This window comes from Chinchilla lanigera, unplaced genomic scaffold (genome assembly GCF_000276665.1).
Source record: "Chinchilla lanigera isolate Chin_1 unplaced genomic scaffold, ChiLan1.0 scaffold00112, whole genome shotgun sequence".
Taxonomy (NCBI): domain Eukaryota; kingdom Metazoa; phylum Chordata; class Mammalia; order Rodentia; family Chinchillidae; genus Chinchilla; species Chinchilla lanigera.
The window spans coordinates 860972-880006 of NW_004955513.1; the positions used below are offsets into that span (position 1 = coordinate 860972).

General features: G+C 56.4%; 1 protein-coding gene across 1 annotated transcript in view; it reads left to right on the forward strand.

The window, feature by feature from the left end:
- The first annotated feature begins 11329 nt into the window (after positions 1–11329).
- Lamc3 (laminin, gamma 3) overlaps positions 11330–19035 on the forward strand; it is a 61934-nt gene continuing 54228 nt past the window's right edge. The window contains exons 1-2 of the mRNA XM_005408636.1: positions 11330–11444; positions 11584–11849. Of these exons, the coding sequence (XP_005408693.1) occupies positions 11330–11444; positions 11584–11849 (381 nt within the window). The remainder of the gene's footprint in view (positions 11445–11583; positions 11850–19035) is intronic.

The window sequence follows — 19035 nt, forward strand, 5'->3', positions numbered from 1 at the left end:
TCTCCTCCCGTGGTCTAGGGAGTAGATGTTGGCCTGTGGTCACCCGTGGTGGGTGTGGGTAGAGGGGACAGCACAGGCTGCAGGGGACAGAGCAGTGGGCAGGGCTCTGGCTCCTCAGCTGGCCCGGTCACATCCCTTAGGAGGCAGGCAGAGCCCTGAATGGCAGGTCCATAGGGACACATCCCTGTTCCCCTCGGGAGCGGGGGGGGCAGGTGTCTCTCCCTGGCCTCCTTGAGGGGCTCCAAGCCAGAGGATCCAAGTCTGCGCGGTAGTGAAGAAAAGACAGGAAACAGCAAAGAAAGGAAGCTGGTGTGTCCCCAGCCACCCACAGCCTGCTGGAGTTTTCTGTAAGGACAGGCTGGGACCGCCAGCCTGCCTGAGCCACCGTGTCACCTCTATCCCCTTTGGCTTTCCAGCTGTGTGGTATGGAACCAACAGGGAGAGGAAGCCACTGCTTGGCACACAGAGTGGGTCTGGGGAGACCAGGCCAGGCCAAGGGCTAACCACCAGGCCACCCTGCCCGCCTCCCCTCTGCCAGACCCCACCCACTGCCCGGTACTTTGAGATTGGCTGGGGTCAAGGTGTAATTCAAAGACTGTCCTCACGGGTGCAGCCAGGGGGACCCCCCAATCCTGCCCGAGCCTGGCTCCCCAACCTCTCCGCTGCACACACCTGGACCTGGGCCCCAGGTTTCCTGGCCCAGAGCTGCCTTGAGGCACCCTTGTTTGGGGCCAGGAAAGAGGTGTGGGGTGCCCTGAACCTTCCGATCCCCACAAGATAGCGGTTCCCAGCATTACCAAGACAACCACTGCAGGAGCCTGGGGAGACCCCGCCTCCGCACCCCAGCCCTCCAACGTCCAGCCTGGGCACCCCTGCCACAGATAGGAGCCATCAGCCCGGGACGTCGGCTGCCCTTTCATCTGCAGCCAGCGGCTTCCACGCCAGTTTGGTTCTCTCAGCTCCTGGTGGCGGGAGAATCGAGGCGGGGTGACGAGGCGACGTACCCCAATCCTCTTTGCTGTGAAGAGCTCGGTCACGGCATCCCCTCCTGCCACCTGCCGCCTCTCTGGGTCTGAATTCACACGAGGGGGGCTTCAGGGAAAGACGCAAGAACCAAGCGGAGGGGGCCAAGGACACAGACGGGCCTGGACAAATCCCAGGTCCACGTTCCAAGCTGTATAACTTTGGGCTAACCTCTCTGAGCCACTCTTCTGAATGGATACCGGTCACTGCCTGCATGGGTTCTTGGGATGATCTAATGAGTGGACAGCCTGAGCGTGAGCCGGGGCCTAGGAATGCTCAGGAAGGGAATGTGTGACTGTAGGGTCCATCTCACCCGGGTCCTGGATACCTGGGAACGGAGGGCAGCAGAGAAGGCGCTGACACTGGTACAGAGCTTCCTGCACTGCCCAGGAGGCAGCTCCAGGACCTGTTCCCGTTGGCTCCTGTGATGGATGCCAACAGCAGCACCCGCAAGTGAAGCCAGGTGGCCGGTCGCTCCCAAAGCAAAGCTCCCGAAGCCCCAGGTCTTCCCTGTGGTTGGCCGCCTCTGGGTGCAGTCCTGGCGGCCGCAGATGCAGGGCCTGCCATTGACAAAAGCATCAGAACGCAGGCTCCTAGTGGCCCTAGGGCCCTGGGTGCAGCCCACAGTCCCCTTGTTTTCCTGTCCCGTCCTTGGGGTGACCTCAGAGCTGTCACAGCAGCCCTAGAGATGCGCAGAATCCAATCAGCTGTCATTAGCCGCCTCCATGGTATCTGCCCTCCCTGAGAAGCAGCATAGAAAAGGCGTTCAGGACCGAAGAAAGCAGTAACCGGATTAGCAGAATCCAATCAAGGAAGGACCCGGTGGGGGCTGCGGCCGCGGGGAGCGCACAGAGGGAGGCTGGGTGCACACACGGCTGGCAGGGGCCCGGGAGTCACCACATCCAGGCTCGGTGCCCAAGAGGCGGCCGCAGCCACATGGGGGCCCCAGCCTGACCAGGCTGGCCCGCAAGACACTGGGGCAGCTGAGACGGTAACCCCCAAATCGCTTGCTTGGTAAGTTAGCATCTTAAGGAGCCACAAGAAGGCTCCTAAGCCACAAGAAGGCTTAGAATTAAGTATAAACATGTTTAAGAGAATCAAAACAATAGTACGAATATTTTTGCCTCCGGGGTGGTAAGCATTTGTGCTTCGGGAGAGTTCTGCCCGGGGTTGGCCTTGTGATTCTGATTTACTGTGTGAATCCATGCACTTGGCTTGGACCTGGGGTTTGCGGTTGCACTTTTAGGAAACACATAACTGGAGCCAGGGCCTGCGTCTGTCGGTGCAGTGTGCTCGCTCCATGTGGGAAAGATCTGCTCCACCCTGGCTTCTCAGTCTGGCCACTGGAGCCCATAAAAGAAAACCAAATACTTGAGTTTATGTGCGCAGTTTCAAATGTTTAGCAGAGCTTGATTAGCCAGCCTGGGTCTTGGGTGCCCCGCAGACATCAGACCCTCTCTAAGGGGGCGGTTCCCATGCACGGGTCGAACAAGCAGGACGGTGCCGGGCTGTGAGGAGTTTAGCGTTCTTGAACATGTGATATTCATGAACCCAACGGCAAGATTTAACACCAGAAGTCATTATCTGAGACGTCTTTCCTGCGCAAAGAAGACACCCCGGGGAACAACAAGCCAACACAGAATGACATCTCCGTCACCATGCACAACTGCTCTTTCCTGCGTGCACCGCATCCACCTGTGGAGTCCCTTCCCAAGAGGAGAGCTGGCCGAAGCCATGCCCAGGGGTCACTCGCAGCAGCACCAGGGCCTTCGATGAAGACATCAGCCTCCCAGCCCCCAGTGCAGGGACTGCAGAGGCTCCGTGGAGCCCCGGGAACATCCAGGAAGTGTTCAAAGTACCAACCACGGGGGCAAGAGCGGGCGCCGCTGTCTGTGGTCCTTGTCACGCACCCGGGATGGTGATGACGCTTTGTGGGCGCTTTCGTTTTTTGTTGTTTTTTTTGTTGTTGTTTTTTTTCCAGTACCAGGAATCGAACTCACGACCTCATGCTTGCCAAGCAGGCGCTGAGCCACTGAGCTAAATCCCCAGCCCACCCGGTACTTTGTTATTAGCACGAGTTTGCAGTACATAATGATCTTTCTCCTCCCCTCCCTCCATCTCTTGCCCCCGTTCCGATTTGGAAAGAGCCATCTCCCTACTTTCCATTGTCCATGTCTTATTTTGCTCTTTGTTTATACTTTGAGTGTTTCATATTATAGAGGCCATGTGATAGCTAAGCCTGTGTGCCTGAGTATTTCACCTCACATCATGGTCTCAGGGTGCATCAAAGCCTTGTGGATATGAATTCGTGTCATTGTCATCACAACTGTCATAGCCAGGGTTTGCAAGAGGATAGATTTAATACAGGACACATAATTTATAGGATTATTTTGTAATATTCACCCAAAGAGCCAAATGCAGAAGAGTGCAGGTCTGTCCACACACTAGAGACCCAAAGAATCCAGCTGAGGGCCTGGATCCCACAGCAGTATCATGCATGAGACCTACAGCCCATGACAACGTCCTGTACCAGTCCAAGTGGAGGTGCAGAGCCCACGACAATGCCTCCTGCAGGTCTGTATCAAGGATCTGCCCTGGGAAGGCCCAAAGGTCAGTGGCAGAAGCTAGGAAGTCTGTGCCAACGAGATGAAGGATCTGTGCCAGCAGGCTGAGGGGTCTGCACTGGAGCCAGGAAGTGATGCTCAAGGTAATCACCAAAGCTCCCCCAAACAGAACCACTGCCATCCTCAGCAACAATAAGACTCGAGCTCCTCCAACGATGAGAACAGCTGAGTTCATATCAGGAAAGCCAGCAACACGCTTCTCCAGAACATTGAACAGTGCACCATCTTCCCCTCCAGTTCTGCTTTTATGTTGTTGGTGACAAGCCTCGGGTGGGCCTTCCACACCCAGCACCACACTGATTCAGTTTAGCTGGACGTTCCATGTTGACCATTAGTTAATCTACCACAACCACCCATTGCACAGATTTGAAGACTGCCATGCCACAGAGCTGGGATTTGGCCCAAAGGGCCTGGCTGAGAAACCTGGGCTCCCCATCATAAGCCAGTTCTTTGGCCTGCCATTCCACCCCACAAACTCTACAAATAAGACATTATTTATTCTCCCATTCTGCAGATTGGTCAACTGAGGCTCAGGGGGCTTGGGAACCTGGCCCAGCGCTGCACAGCAAGGACAGACAGGGACTTGGCAGCTTCGGATCCCTCTGACATCCACACAGTCCAAATCCCGGGTGGATGACGGACTTTCACAGACAGCACTCAATGGTTCTGTGATCAGCTGTGGCCAATCTTTTGTGGGCCAACGGTAGGGACTCAGAGTGACAGGGTGGGGCGGAAGACCTGGCTTGGTCTGGGGACAGGAGGAGCGTGCTGAGGCGCGGGTGCCCTCTTGGACACCAGGGCACAGAGGCAGCAAAGTGGGCACCCAGGGTGTTGTTTAGGAGGCAGCACGCACAGGGCCGGGGTGGGGGAAAGGACAGAACCTCGAGGAGCCGCAGGCCAGGCTGGACCACAGCACGGCGTGAGGACCCTGTCAGTGCCCACCCCCGGCCACACCAGTGCTGGCTCCAGGACCTGGCACCGGCCCGGCATGCAGCCGCAGGGACCCATCCCCAGCGGAGGCCACAGCAAACTGGCCTCCGCGAGGCGCCCCTGGCCTGGCCCGAGGTGACCCCGCGGCGACCCGAGCCGCTTAACTCGTCCCGGAGGAGCGCGGGTAATTCGGTCTGTGTGTTTACTCCTGTGGCGAGCGCCCCTGAATCTTTCATCTTGACTGCTGACTGTATCAAAATTCCCGTGGTAATTGGATCAGGTGCAGTATTTTCCATGAGGATATTAAATCAGGCCTTCTGCCCGCGTCCAGAACGATCCGTTTCAGAATATAAAGACGCTGGAGATGGCATTACCCAAGGTATTTTTCCTCCTTTAAACTTTCCCCCTCCCCTTAATCGTGGCAGCTCTATATTTGTTGCTAAATAAATTGGGTCGTCCTCCCCTCCCCCACCACGTGGCCCAAGGGAAAGGCGGAAGACGCTCACAGGTGCCGGGGAGCCGGGCTGGGCGTGTGGGTGACAGGCGAGGTCCCCCGAGCTCGCCCCACCTCCGGGGCCTGCAGGGCCAGGCAGGGTCACCCAGAGCAGCAGAGCCCACCGTCGGCCCCCGCCCGGCCGGCGTCCCTGTCAGCCCCAGGGTGGCCACACGGAGCGCCTCGCTTGCGTGGAGCCAGGCGCGTCCCCAGGCCAGCTTCGCGGCGGCACACGTGACTGTCCTTAGCACAGTGTAGGACAGAGGCTCTCGGGAACGGCGAGCAGCTCGGGGACGTGTGTCTGTTCAGCAAAGAGGAAGGAGAGGCAGAGCGTCACTGTCCCCTCAGAGGCTGACGACGCTGTGGTAAAGTGGCCCGGTCACTGAGAACACCAGGGGTGGCGTCCGGGCAGGGCCACAGGTGCACTAAATGCCACCCAGCTGTACGCTGGAAGATGGTTGATTTTATATTATGTGCATTTCACCTCCATTAAAAAGTAAAGTGGCTCTTATCAGAAATGCCACGCTACCTGCCACCAACATATTACAACCGTTCTGCCCACACTGACAGGGCCTCTGTCCTGAGGTCCGCGGAAGTCACGTCAGAATCTCGGCTCTTGGGAGCGGACGGGGGCGCGGGGACCAGCGGGAAGGAAGATGGGGCGGGGAGCACTCGGCAAGAGCCGGCCGGCGACACCGGGCAGGAGGCTGTGAGGTGCCCCGTGTGTCACCGGTGAGGACGGGCGGTGAGCCCGCAGACTCAGGCTGCAGAGCATTCCCTATGCAGCCACCAGACTGGAATGAAAGAGACAGCACCAAGGGTGGCTCATGGGAGCAGCAGGGACCCACACACACCACAGAGGGGCCAGATGTCACGGCCATGGCGGAAGAACGCAGCAGTTCCTGACAGGTCAGCGTCTGTGTCCCCTGAGGCCCCACAATGGCACTCTGGGCCTGGGGCTGGAGGAAATGAGCACTGACACGCTCCCCAAATCTCACATGACAATGTTCTTGTTAGCTGGGTGCAGGGGCGAATGCCTGTAATCCCAGCACTCAGGAGGCTGAGGCAGGAGGATCGCAGCAAGTTTGAGGCCAGGCTGGGCCACCTACCAGGGCCTTGTCACAAAAAAAAACAAAAGAAATGTTTATGCCACTTTCTTCAAACCAGATTGGAAACACCCCAATACCATCCTTAGTGGGGAGACCGGTGAACGAGGGTATATGTACACACGCACCACTGGGAGAGAAAGGGTCTCTGACACACACAGTGACACATGCATTAAAGCAACAAACAGGAACCAGGCGCAAAGTGTACACATCACATGACCCATTCATCTGAATTCTAGCTGGTCAGCTACATGGGAGCCCAAGGCAGGAGGATCCTTTGACCTTGGGAGTTCAAGAACAGCTGGGGCAACATAGTGAGACCTCAATTCAAATAAAAACCAACCAAAAAAAAAATCTGAATTCTAAAGCCCCATACAGGAGCTATGGTGCTAGATGTCAGAGGTAAGGACGACAAGAAGGATACTTCCTGGGGTGACAGGTGCTTTTGCCTTGATTTTGGGGCATTCAGGTGAAAATTCATCAGGCTCCATACTTACAATCAGTGCATTTTCTGGCCTATAAATTTCATCCCCACTGTAGTTTGGTGGCAGCTTGCTGCTTTGGCAGGTGGTGGACCTGTAAGAGGCGGGACCTTGTGGAGGGTCTTCTGGCCTTGGAAGGGGTGGGAGGCCCAGTCCAGCCCCTCCTTCTTCCTCCTTTGCTCCTGACTGTGAGTGAGGTTTTTGCTTAGAAGCAGTGTTCCAAGCTGAGGTGAAATAAACCTTTTCTCTTTAGAAGTACTCATTGCTCTGGGATATTTGTTACAGTAATGGAAATCTGACTAATACACACATACACCAAAGAAACAGCAGCACAGAGAGAACTGGGGGCTGCAACCAGGTTATAGTGTAGTAGGTGGCAGGTGAGGGACAGATACTAAATCCCCTTGAGCACCTGGCCTGGGCAACCTGGGGTGCCAGCCACCTCCTGCTCTTTCCCATGGCCCCTGAGCCAGGTGGAGGGGCATGGCTGGGGCAAGCAGATGCCTGCTGCCATCGCAGCAGGTGGTCCAAGGACGCTGTTATTTGCTTTGGGGAATGGGTCTGTTTGCGTAGTGGGAGAGGGGCCGGCGGGGGCATCAGGGACCAGATTCTGATTATAACTTCATCACGGGCTCTGGCTATTCAGGAGGTGCTGATATTTATGGAATAAATACGGTGCGATTTATGGCCGTATCTCCCTCTGATGTCCCATCTGATATGCAATTCAATTTCTTTTATTGTTTTTGGGCTTTTGCCACCGAGGAGAACGCATAAATAAATAAATATATGGGCGAATGGCAGCCAGCAGGCCAGGCCGGGGCTGCCAGCCCAGCGTCTCCAATCCCATATTAGGCCCATCGATCACAGGTTATGAAGCTGGAGCTCATCCTCCGGCTGGGACGGCAGCAGACGCGCCGGTCACTCCCGTTATTTAGGAGCCTCTGTTGGCAGGCTGCCCTGCCTGTCCTCTGCCTGCCACCGGCCGCGGCGTCCCTCCTTGGGGCTGGCTGAGCCTGCTGTGCTCTGGCACTCACTGGCACCACCCCGAGGCCAGGAGGGGGTGTCCCGGCTCCCACGCACACGTGACATCTGCTACCCCCCCCACCATCTCGTGGGCACAAGTTCCTGCTCCCATGCCAAGTCACCTGGGGGTCAAAGCGCATCGGCCAAGCCAACCACCCATACCTGGTGAGTCCCCTGTCCCTGTGCCTCCTGTCCCCCCGTGTGACGGGTGGCAGCCTTCTCCGCAGCCCCTGGAAGTGCCAGGGGTCCCTGCATGTGGTGGGCACAGGCTGGGCAATAGTCCACACGGACACAGATGCAGGGAGCCGTGGGAAGTGGCAGCCGTGTCCCTGCCCTCAGTGACGTGCCCTCCGGGAGTGACAAGAGGCTTTCACTGGTCCCCAGGACTGTGCCCTGCGCGGACCCAGGGAGAGAGCCTGGGGGGCTTCTGTGGCCCCATCTCACAGGGACCCCTGGTCCCTGAGCCTCCGCGGGCAGTTTTGTGTCCACCCAGCCTCTGCCACACACAGCTGCACCCTCCACATGCACCCAGGTGTGCACTCAGACACACACACACTACTGCGTACACGCCACACACGTATCTCCTGCACCATATGCATGCACACACACCACGCCCATGCACATGCAAGCACGCGCCCGAATTCCCATTCTCTCCCCTGCCCCAGGCCCACGATGCCAACTCTCACGCACCTTTAGAAAAGTGATTTGTGAAGTGTCCCCACTGCCACGAAGTGCCCTGCTGGGGTGTGGGGACACACAGAAAAACGGGGAGAAGGCTGGCCGAAGCTGAGGCCCCTCTGGGCAGCGGACAGGGTGGCCGGGCACGAGGAACACCACGCGTGTGCGCACAGCTCCCTGGCACCAGCTGCATCGTCACCAGACCTGAGGCTGGGGACTTCCCAAGCGACCCATCCAGGGACACAGGAGAGGCGGGGACGCAGGGCCAGGCAGCTGCTGAGGTAGAGCCTGAGCTCACTGCCGGCCTGATCCCTCCAGTCACAAACCCGGGGCCAGCCACTTGGCACCCTCGTTTCCCCAGCGCCAGCCAGGGACAATGTCCCGTCCCTATGACATCATCGGGGACGCGCTGGATGGGTCTGCGTGCACCGGAGGTGGGCGCGGGCCTCTAAGTCCACACGGCCAAGGAGAGGGTGTCCTCTAAGCTGTCTCCCCGCTCCCTTCAGTCACTGTGCCGTGCCCCACCCCCGGGCGCCCGGGGGCCTCCCCAGGCCAGGCAGAGACCGGCAGCCCCGAGTTCCATTTCCCAAGCTCCCGGCCTTGGCCTTCCACAGGGGCCCCAGCAGGCCGCGTAAATTCCCGCACAGAGCCCCATTAGCAGAGCAAGGGAATGCTAATGGGCTCCCTGAGGTCCCCGGCCGAAAATCCGCCTCTGCCTGACATTTGGAAAGTTCAGGCTCTCAAAATAAAGCCGCGTGCGGGTGGGAGAGTCGCTCTAGATCGCTTCCCTGCCCTTGGCCTGCGCTTCCCCACAGAGCCAGCAATCTTCTCTTCCGCCTTGCGCACGCCACTTGGTGCTGTGCTCCCTCGTCCCACACCAGTTATTGAGCACCTACTGTTTACCACTCCCAGGATGTAAGGCAGGGACACCAGGAAACACCAGACTCTCCTCCTCCGGAACTGCCAGTCTGGCGGGAAAGAGGGACATGGAATAACCCTTTGATGAGGACTATTAGCTGTGCCATACAGGAGTGGCACAGACAGTGGGGGGCCAGGGAGAGCTTCCCAGAGGAAGTGACAATACTCAGAGTTAGAATCACCCCGATGAGAAGCAGCAGAAGGGTCGGCAGGTGCAAAGGTCCTGGGGCATGAGAGAGCCAGTTATGCCTGGGGGTCTGGAGGAGGCCAGGGAGGCAGGTGTCCTGGAGTCCAGCTCAGGAGCTGGGCCCAAGAGCTCACAGTTCCCAAAGGGCAATCAACAGCTGTGCCAGGCCCCGGGCACAGAATGGGGTCCCTCTGAGTCCTGGGGTCCCCGCTCAGTCCCAAGGTATGCACAGCTCTCTGAATCCCTAATCTTCTCCAGTTGCTACTTTTCTCTCTCCCTGTCTCTCTCCCTGTCTCTCTCTCTCTCTCTCTCTCTCTCTCTCTCTGTCTCACACACACACATACACACACACACACACAGAGTTCTGCTGGTGACTTATAATTGCTGTTTTCTTGTCCTCAGCAAAAAGAGCTCAGAAGCGCAGTTATTGTTTGAGGACAGCTTCCCCGTGGCGAGGACCAGCGCCTGGCAGCGGTCAGCTCACTGACGGCTCCGCCCTCGCGGCGCACGTCTGACGGCCCAGACAGAGGGCGGACAGACATCCAGGAAGAATAAGAAGTCGGTGCCGTGGGGGCTGGGGAAGAATCGGGCTGGGCGGGGGTCGTAGGACACAGGGGGCCCCGTGAGGCAGGGAACCAGGGAGCCATGGGATGGGGCAGGGGGCACAGGTGGCAGCAGAAGGGGCTCGGGGTCGGGGCACCTCTGCACTGGGGAGAGGAGACCAGGGCGGCTGAGCCAGCAGAGGCCCAGGGAGGGGTGACAGGTATGGTCAGAGAAGTGGGGACAAAGGTGACCAGGTCACGCCTCTGGCCTAGACAGCCCGGGCCACAGCCATTGTCCTGCCTCAGCCTCTCTGCACCAGAGAGGCAAGGAAGGAAAGAAGGAAGCTGTGTGCTTAGTTCCCACGGTGGGGCTCCCTGGCCTGGGCCTGCTGCAGAGTGCACGTGGGGCGGTGGCCACACGGGTAGTATCTGGCCCGGGGGGTGGTGTCCGTGTGGCACTTTCTGGGGGACCTGAGGAAGTGGGGGCAGAGACTAGGGGCAGAGAAGGAGTGGTCGGATCCTTGGAGAGGTCTGGGGACAAACCGCTGCTCCAGCCAGGCTGAGGCCAGCCCTCAGCACCCCTTTGTCATGTGCCATCCGGGTCAGCGTTCCGGGCCCAGAGAGGGGAGGGACTCGCCCGGGACACACAGCCTGGGCGGCCCGGCCTGAAGTCCCCTCTGCCCACTTCCTGGGGTGGGCTCAGAGCACACAGCTTTCACACTTAAAATTGACCTCCTCTTCCACCTGTGCCCGGCTCAGGATGGTGCCACATGCGGGCAGCTGCACGAGACAGAGACGCCGCTGCCTCGGTTTCCTCTCCATGCCCCCGCCTGCCCGCTATCTCCTTCCCTAACACACCACTGTTCCCGGAGTCTGCAGCCCTGCCTGCTGTCCCCTGGGCTCCCCGAGCACCTGGGAGGTCAGGCTTTCCAGCGGGGCGTGGGGGCCCGGTCCTACCGCGCTTTGGCCGGCTTCCGCCCACGCATGCCTCGCCCTTGCCGCAAATCCCCCTCACCCACATCAGCTCCCACTCCTCACTCTCGCCTGTGCGCCCTTCCCACGTGGTCCCCCGCCTGGAATGCTCTTCCCACCCCCAAGCCACCTCACCCAGGAAGTCTTCCCGATGTCTGCAGACTGGGCCAGGCGCCTCCTCCTCACTCACACAGCCTGGAACTGTGGGTCACTCTGTGTTAGAGTGACCAGTTTGGCCCTGACCCCCAAGCATCCATCATTCTGTCCCCTGCACTCAGCCACCAGCCAAACCCTAGCATTGGTGCTTGGGAAACGTCAGAGAAGTGGATGGATGGATGGACGGACGGACAGATGGACAGACTTGGAGGCCTCCCTAGCAGCCGCTGTGGCCCTGCACACCAGCAGGACCTGTTTTCCCCGTTTGCACCCCTCAGCTCCGAGGGCTACCCAGAGCTCCTCAGCTTGGGTGAGATGATGGCTGGTCCGGGTGGTGACACGTCTGCCAGCCAGCAGTGCCCCCAGCCTGTCTGAACTTGTTACCTCCACGGAAGGAGATGCTCAGTGAGCACGACAGCTTAAATTCCCCTGTCCGCTCTCATCAGCAGAGCCCTCCTGTCCCCCTGCCTCGGTCCTCGTCCTGCACGTCTCTGAGGAGATGGCGCCTCCTCCAGGAAGCCTCCCTGACTGCCCCGCCTCCTGGAGCTCATCTGGCCTCTTCACTGCTTCCAGTGTGGCTGTCACTGGGATTAGCCAGCCCCAGCCCCTCTGTTTCCTGGATCACTGTGTGTCTCACCAAGTCATGGGAGGTTACGGATTGTCCATTCCCTGCAACATGGTGGCCCCAGTGCTCACAGAAGGCCTCCCCTACAAGGTGGGTGGATGGATGGATGGATGGATGGATGGATGGATGGATGGGTGGGTGGATGGATGGATGGATGAGTGGATGGATGAGTGGGTGGGCGGGTGGATGGATGGATGGATGAGTGGATGGATGAGTGGGTGGGTGGATGGACAGATGAACAGGTGAGTGGATGGATGGGTGGTTGGACAGATGGATGGATGGACAAATGAACAGGTGAGTGGATGGATGGGTGGTTGGACAGATGGATGGATGGACAAATGGTTGGGTGAGTGGATGGATGGGTGTGTGGATGGATGGGTGGATGGATGGATGGATGGATGGATGGACAGATGGACGGATAGACAAATGGATGGGTGAGTGGATGGATGGGTGGGTGGATGGATGGACAAGTGAAGGAGAAAAGCTCACTGTCTCAGGAGCCAGCAAGGTGTGGGTCTCTCCCTGTTGCTGGCAAGCAGGGTGGTCTTGGGCAGGATCTCTGCACTCCCAGGACAGACTCCAGCTTGCTCTTTGTGCCCCTGAAACTGTCTGAGAGTGGGTGGCTTCTCCCCAGCTGCCAGAGGGGGAGACTGACGCCCTGGCATGTGGACAGAGAGCACAGGCTTACAGAGCCTTGTGGTCGAACAGGGCATCATCGGAAACCACCTAGGCTAACGCTCTTTCTGGGCAGGAGATGGGGGAAACTGAGGAACTGCTCTACCCGGGAAATCTTGGTGCATCTGGGCCCAGCCCAGGGCTTCTCTCCCGGCCTCAGGGCAGCACCCAGGCCGGGGCAAGGAGCAGCTCTCCCAGCCCTGGTGGCTGGCTCTGGGCTCCAGCGGGCTGCAAGCTGTCGGGAGGGATCAGCAGGCCCTGGCGATCTCCCCAGATTTAATTAACGGGCCTTTCATCTCTGTCCTGGAGGAATCAGCTATCTTCTGTCTCCTTAATTAACGTTCATTAAGCAAATCAGAACAACGGGCTGTTCGCCCTCCTCCTCCCCCGCCCCGGAAGGTATTAACCCTTGCTGGGTGGCTTCAGGAGGCCAGCTTGCTACCTTTGCGGGCTGCCCACGGACAAAGGGGGCACCCGACAGCGCCCCTGCAGCCCGGGCTCTGCCTGCTTTTTCTGTCCCCTCCTCCCTCCAGCCACTGCACCAAGGGGGTCCCAGACTGAGAGCTCCCAGGGCAGGGCACGGGAGCCCCAGCTGGGGACCAAGGCCATCGAGCCGTGTGCCTCCCAACATGGGGAGCAGCCCGAGCGCAGCCCTTGACCGGGCACACGTGGACGCCGTGCGGCCGTGGCTGCCACACTGCAGGGGGCACACAGGGACAGCCCCCCCGCTGGGGAGAGGGGGCACTGGAGGTCTGGGGTGAGGCCTCGAGCTCCAGGCTGCAGGGAAGCTGAGGCTATGCGGCCAGTGGCTTCTGCGGGTTTCAGTCACACGTGTGTGGGGGGGCCTCGCTTTGGGGGACAGATGCCTGGCTGCGATGGAAGGTCCTACCAGGAGGTGACTCTCAGAGCCTTCCCGTGGTGTTGGGGGGGCCTCATCTTATTGTCCAGCTCCTACACACAGGCTTCCTCAGCTGTCGCTCCTTCTGGGTCCTTCCCAGACAACACAGCCGTGCTTACTGTCCCAGGGCTGGGGGGTCACACAGACCCTGAGGCGCACAGACACCCCGAGGCCTAGCCTAGCACACTTTGGTTCCCAAGTCCTGTGGACCTCAGCCTTTCCCTAAGCCCATCCTAGGGGGAGTCAACCCCAGCGACGGAAAGGACTGGGTCACATCCTGCTGGGAATGTGCCCAAGCTCCAGGCCTCAGTTTACCCATGTGCACAGTGCAGCCTGGATGCGCATACATGTGTACACACACATGCACGCACGCACATGTACGCACATACACACACACACTCACGGCAGGGCTGCCAGAGCCCTGCCCCTGGCCTCAGAGCTGGTGGCTACTGCCGCAGCTGCTCAGCGACAGCCCGAAGCGTCCTTGGCCACCAGGGGGCAGGAGAGGCCAGCTCCGTCCTGCAGCTAATGTCGCCTTCAGTGGCTGGTGACTGGTGACCTGAATGCCAGCTGGAGAAGCCCAGAGTGGGGAGGTGAGGGCGCTGGCTGCCGGCCCAGGCAGGACGCCCCTGGGGGCAGCTGAGCAAAGCGGCCTCCCCAGCAGGCGCCTGGAGGAAGCCGTGATCTGCGCCTTCTCACTGAGCTGCGCGCCGGCCCTTTTTAACTTTATTCGGAGCCCGGGCTTAGGAGCAGGTAGGCGCCACCTCGGGACATCCCCGGGCTGTTTCCCTCCCTGTGCAAAGTGCACGCTGCTCTGTGGCAGCTGCGGCAGGGGCTGGTCTTCCCCGCACAGCAAGGACGGCGCAGGGTGTTAGGGGTCAGGGAAAGGGGACAGGAGGAGCTGCCGGCTAGGACCCTCCAGGGCAGCAGCCACCTCCTCAGGCACTGCCACCTCTCTGGCCCTGAGATCTCTGGGACTGCCACTCACAGCCAGAAATACATAGAGAAACCACTGCCATGGCTGCTGTTGGTGCCACCGTCCGAGGGTCTGGCAGCACACGCTGAAGACCAGGGAGTGTGGGGAAGGCCCCACCAGAGGGATAGAGGATGGCCTCTGTGTCCCCACTCCTAACACTCTGGTGAGGATGTCTCAGTGCCAGGACCCAGCCACATCCGGATCCACCATGCAAAGGCCTCTGGGAGGAGCCACTCTCAGCAGCAGCCTGTGTAGCCAGTAAGCACCCAGGGTGCTGGGGCAGAGGCTGAGGGGCCCCCAGGGTCCCACGGGTGGGAGAGGCAGGATCCGGGCCCAGGTCTGCCCGACTCCAAATGCCTTGTGGCTAATGGCTGCTGAGTCATGAACACGGGCCCTCTCTCCGGCTCACACCAGGGAATCGATAAAAGCCTCGTCGACTGAACCAGAAGCTGAACAATTAATTTGTTCAAGCAGAGCCCCTGATTGAGAGTTATTAGGGGGGCCAGGTATGGGGAGGTCTGCTGTGCCCTGAAGCCAGACAGGGATCGCCTTCGAGGGTGCCAGCCTCGCCCGAGGTCTCTGCAGCCTTCGAGCAGCGTGTGGATAGGCATCAGGCTCTAGATGAGAGCAGGGCCTTTCTGCAGCACACAGGGAATGCGGAGACCCACAGTTCCCACGAGCCTCTGTCCAGATGTCCCCCAAGCCCCAGGGCCCCCTCCCCCCACTGGGACTCTGGGTGTGGTTAGGCCTCGTTCTGAGGACGAGCGGGCCATCCTCTCTGGAACCCGGCGCATCCTCCGATCAGATCCCGCATCTGGTTGTCAGTCCCTGTTGTTGCAAGGCATCCTGGGATTCGAATTGTGCTTTGGGTTGGTGACAGATCCCTAGAGCTGATCACTTCTTTCTCTTTAAATTATCAGTGATGCCAAGAGCCAGCGAATTCCGCTGTCCCCGTGATCACCGTTCCCTGCTCAGTGACCTCCTGCCACCTGCACTCTGCCAGGTTCCCTGCAGGTAAGGGCTCATTAATGGAGCCGTCCTACATGCTGGGGACAGTCACGTCTCCACCTCGTGCCAGTGATACCAGCCACTGTTAGCATGGACTTTGTAGTGGATTGATGACTGGTGGTCAACTTATAACCCCCAGCTGAACTGAGTATGTGTGGGGCTGGGTGTGGAAGGCCCACCCGGGGACTGTTGCCCGCAGCATAAGAGGCAGAACTGGAGAAGGAGAAGGAAGCTGTTGGGAACTGAGCGAGGCTGCTGGGAGCGGGGAAAGGCTGTTGGAGCTGGCGGAAGCTGTAAGGAGCTGTTGATCCTTTTGGAGGAGCTCGTCGTGCTGGCTTTCCTGATGAACTTGGCTGTTTTCATCCTCCAAGGAGCTTGGGACCCTGTTGGCACTGAGAATAGCTTTGGTTCACTTTTGGGGAGCTCTGGTCCGCACTTTGAGCTTCGCTTCCTGGCTCCAGAGGGGAAGAAGGTGCACAGCTCAGGCTCTGGAAGAAGCTTGCTGCATTGGCTTCCCTGATGGGAACTCAGCCATCTTGATCATCAGAGGAGCTCAGGACCTCACTGTTGCTGAAGATGGCTGTGGTACCTTTTTGGGGAGCTCCAGTTCTTCTGAGCATCACTTCCTGGCTCCAGCCCCCAGCCTACTAGCACAGATGCTTCATCCCGCTGGCACAGACTTCCTAGATTCCACCACTGACCTTTGGTCCTTCCCAGCACAGATCCGTGAAACAGGCCTGCATGAGACATTGTTATGGGCTCTGGGCCTCCAGTTGGATTCTTGGGAGGCATTGTTATGAGCTCTAGGCCTTCAGCTGGACTCACATAGGACACTGTCATGGGATCCAGGTCCTCAGCTGGATTCCTTGGTCTTAGGGTGTGGACAGATTTCCTGCACTTTTTTGTATATCATTCTTTGGGTGACTATTATAAATAATCTTATAAAATATGTGTCCTGTATTATATTGTTCACCTTGCACAATAAGCTCTAAGACCTTTTCTGATTTTACTGGGTCCCAGGCGTTTTTCTCTCTATTAATAATAAATAGTAAAACTTAAGTTTTACTGGGGAAAGAAGGTGTTTTGGTTACTTTTCTGTTGTTACTGAGACAAAATACCTGAGGCCCAAAATTAAGGATGGAAAGGTTTATTTAGCTCACAGTTTGTAGAGGTTTCAGTCCATATTCGCTGGCTCCAAGGCAGAGTGGCACACACAGAGGGCAACAGTTCGTGGCAGCAGAAAACAGCAAAAGCAGCAAGAGCACAAGGGGAGAAGCTGTGGCAAGCACCCTCTTTCCCTCCTTTACACTGTATGCAAACTACCTGCCCAGGGCAGGTGTAGCACTCACACCCATAATTCCAGCATTGGACCACGGATCAATCAAAAATCTAGAAGCCCATCCCATGACGGCATGAGGATTTGGGGGGACATGCAGACAAAAACCATAACAGAAGGGTATGGAGAACTGTTGTTTAATGGGTATGGAGTTTTAGCTTTGCAAGATCAAAAGCTTCTGGAGAAAGACGGTGGTGATGGCTGGACATCCACGCGAGAGTACTTAGCACTACGGTACTGAGACTTAAGAATGGCCTGGATTGTCAGTTTATGTTGTGTGTCTTTCACCATAATTAAGAATTTTTTTAAATTGTGTTTGACAACTGCATTGATATAAAAACAAACATATTGATATATGTTAGAACATCTATCTACCTGAAAGTTCACTTTTTCTCTTTTGACTTCAAAAATAAATTGGAGCTCGGTGTGGTGGCCCATACCTACAACCCCAGCATTCAGGAGGAGCGCCACGAGTTCGAGACCAGCCTGGGCTGCATAGTGAGTTCAAGGCCAGCCTGGCTACATAGCAAGACTGTTTCCAAAAAACCAAAATAAAATAAAATAGGACATTTTGTGGGCATCTAAAGGTACTTCGGGCCGCTGCGTCTCCTACGGTTAGTGGATGAATTGGCTTTGGAAGGAAGCAGGACCCAGGCAAGCGTATCTGGGCGGGCGCTGACAGTTGATAGCGTCATGTTCTTGACCGAAAAAGAAAACTTTACTGAAGAAGCCTTCATAACACCAGCACAACATAACCTGGAGTTACATTAAATTAATATTTTAACTTGGAGGGCTGGGGATATAGCTCAGCGGCACAAGCACCTGCTTGGCAAGCACAAGGTTCTGAGTTTGATTCCTAATACACATAGATACACTTTTTAAACTAGGAAATCATTTATAGATTTAAATCTTTGTGACCCCATTAGTGCAGATGCTGGTCTCTTTCTTGAGTGTTCTGTCTGTTAATAAAGTTTTATAATTTCCTTCATTTATATCTTGCACATTTCATACTAAATTTATTATCAGGTGTTCTATCACTCGTGTCATTGTCATGAACGGCGTCCTTTACTACATTTTCTAATTTGGTGCTGGTACTGGTTTTTGTACTTTATCCTGTGTTCAGTCACTTTATTAAGTATAACCCTTCAATGGAATCTCTCAGATTGTCTAGATGTGTCTTCAGAGAAACAAAAGGTAAAGTCTTTATGTTATTTAATTTTTCTTGTCTTACTGCATTAGTTAGACTTCCCAGAATAACATCAAATATCGGCAGTGGTTTCATATACTAACCCTATCTGATCCTACTGGTGTGCTCTCTTATCAATTCCATGAATCTATTCTGTGGCCTTTCCTAGAACCTCACTGATTTAATTACACTTAAATGGCTGCTCGTTAACTACTTCACTACAATTAATAGCCTTTCTCAAAATTTTCCTGAATATCATCCCCCCGGCCCAATGTGTACCTAATCTCAGTGGAGAGGCTGTTAGAATTTCACTGCTTACTAGAATGCTTGCTGAAAAAAGTAGTCCTTGGCACATTTAGGCCAGTATACGCCATGCGATCAAAATAATGGTGAATGTTTAAAAGTTTGTTTTGTTTTTTTTTTTTTGGTTTTGGTTTTTCTCCAGTACTGGGAACCGAACTCACGACCTTGCGCTTGCCAGGCAGGCGCTTTGCCGGTGAGCTAAACCCCCAGCCCCATGTTTTTAAAAGTTTTTACAGTAAAAGGCACATTGCCCCCTCACAATCCTCCCCCTCACTTTGAGCTCAGGTTATCCCACCATTCTTGTCACTTTCTAAAGCCGTTCTGGAAGTCCTCTTTTGCGTCTGTAGTTCTGCTGTCCTGGCCGCCTTGGTATCCTGAATGGGTTCAAAATGTCTCCCTTTCATGGTCATTTTGACTGGGGAGAAGCCGGAAGTCACTCGGTGCCAGGTCTGATGCATTCATTCATTCATTCATTTAAGACAAGGCCTGGACACGTAATTCAGCCCACCTTGAACTCACTATGTGGTGCAGGTTGGTCTGAACTCTTCAGAACCTCATGCCTCAGCCTCCCGAGTGCTGGGATTACAGGAATGCACCACCACACCTAGTGAATTCACCGTATTTTTTAATTATACCTTGTAAAGACACTCGTGAAAGAGGATGTCCAGAACTGCTTCAGAACTAGCAAGGACGATGGGACAAGTGTGTTTGAAGAAAGCGGGGTTAAGGCCAGTATGTCTTTTACTGTAATAAGATTGTTTTAATTGTTAAATTTAAATATTTGCTGTGTTTTCATCATATCTTGTATTTCTATTTTTCCCTAGAATTTTCCTGGGAATGTAATCAAATGTCTTATTTATTTATTTATTTATTTACTTTATTTATTTATTATCT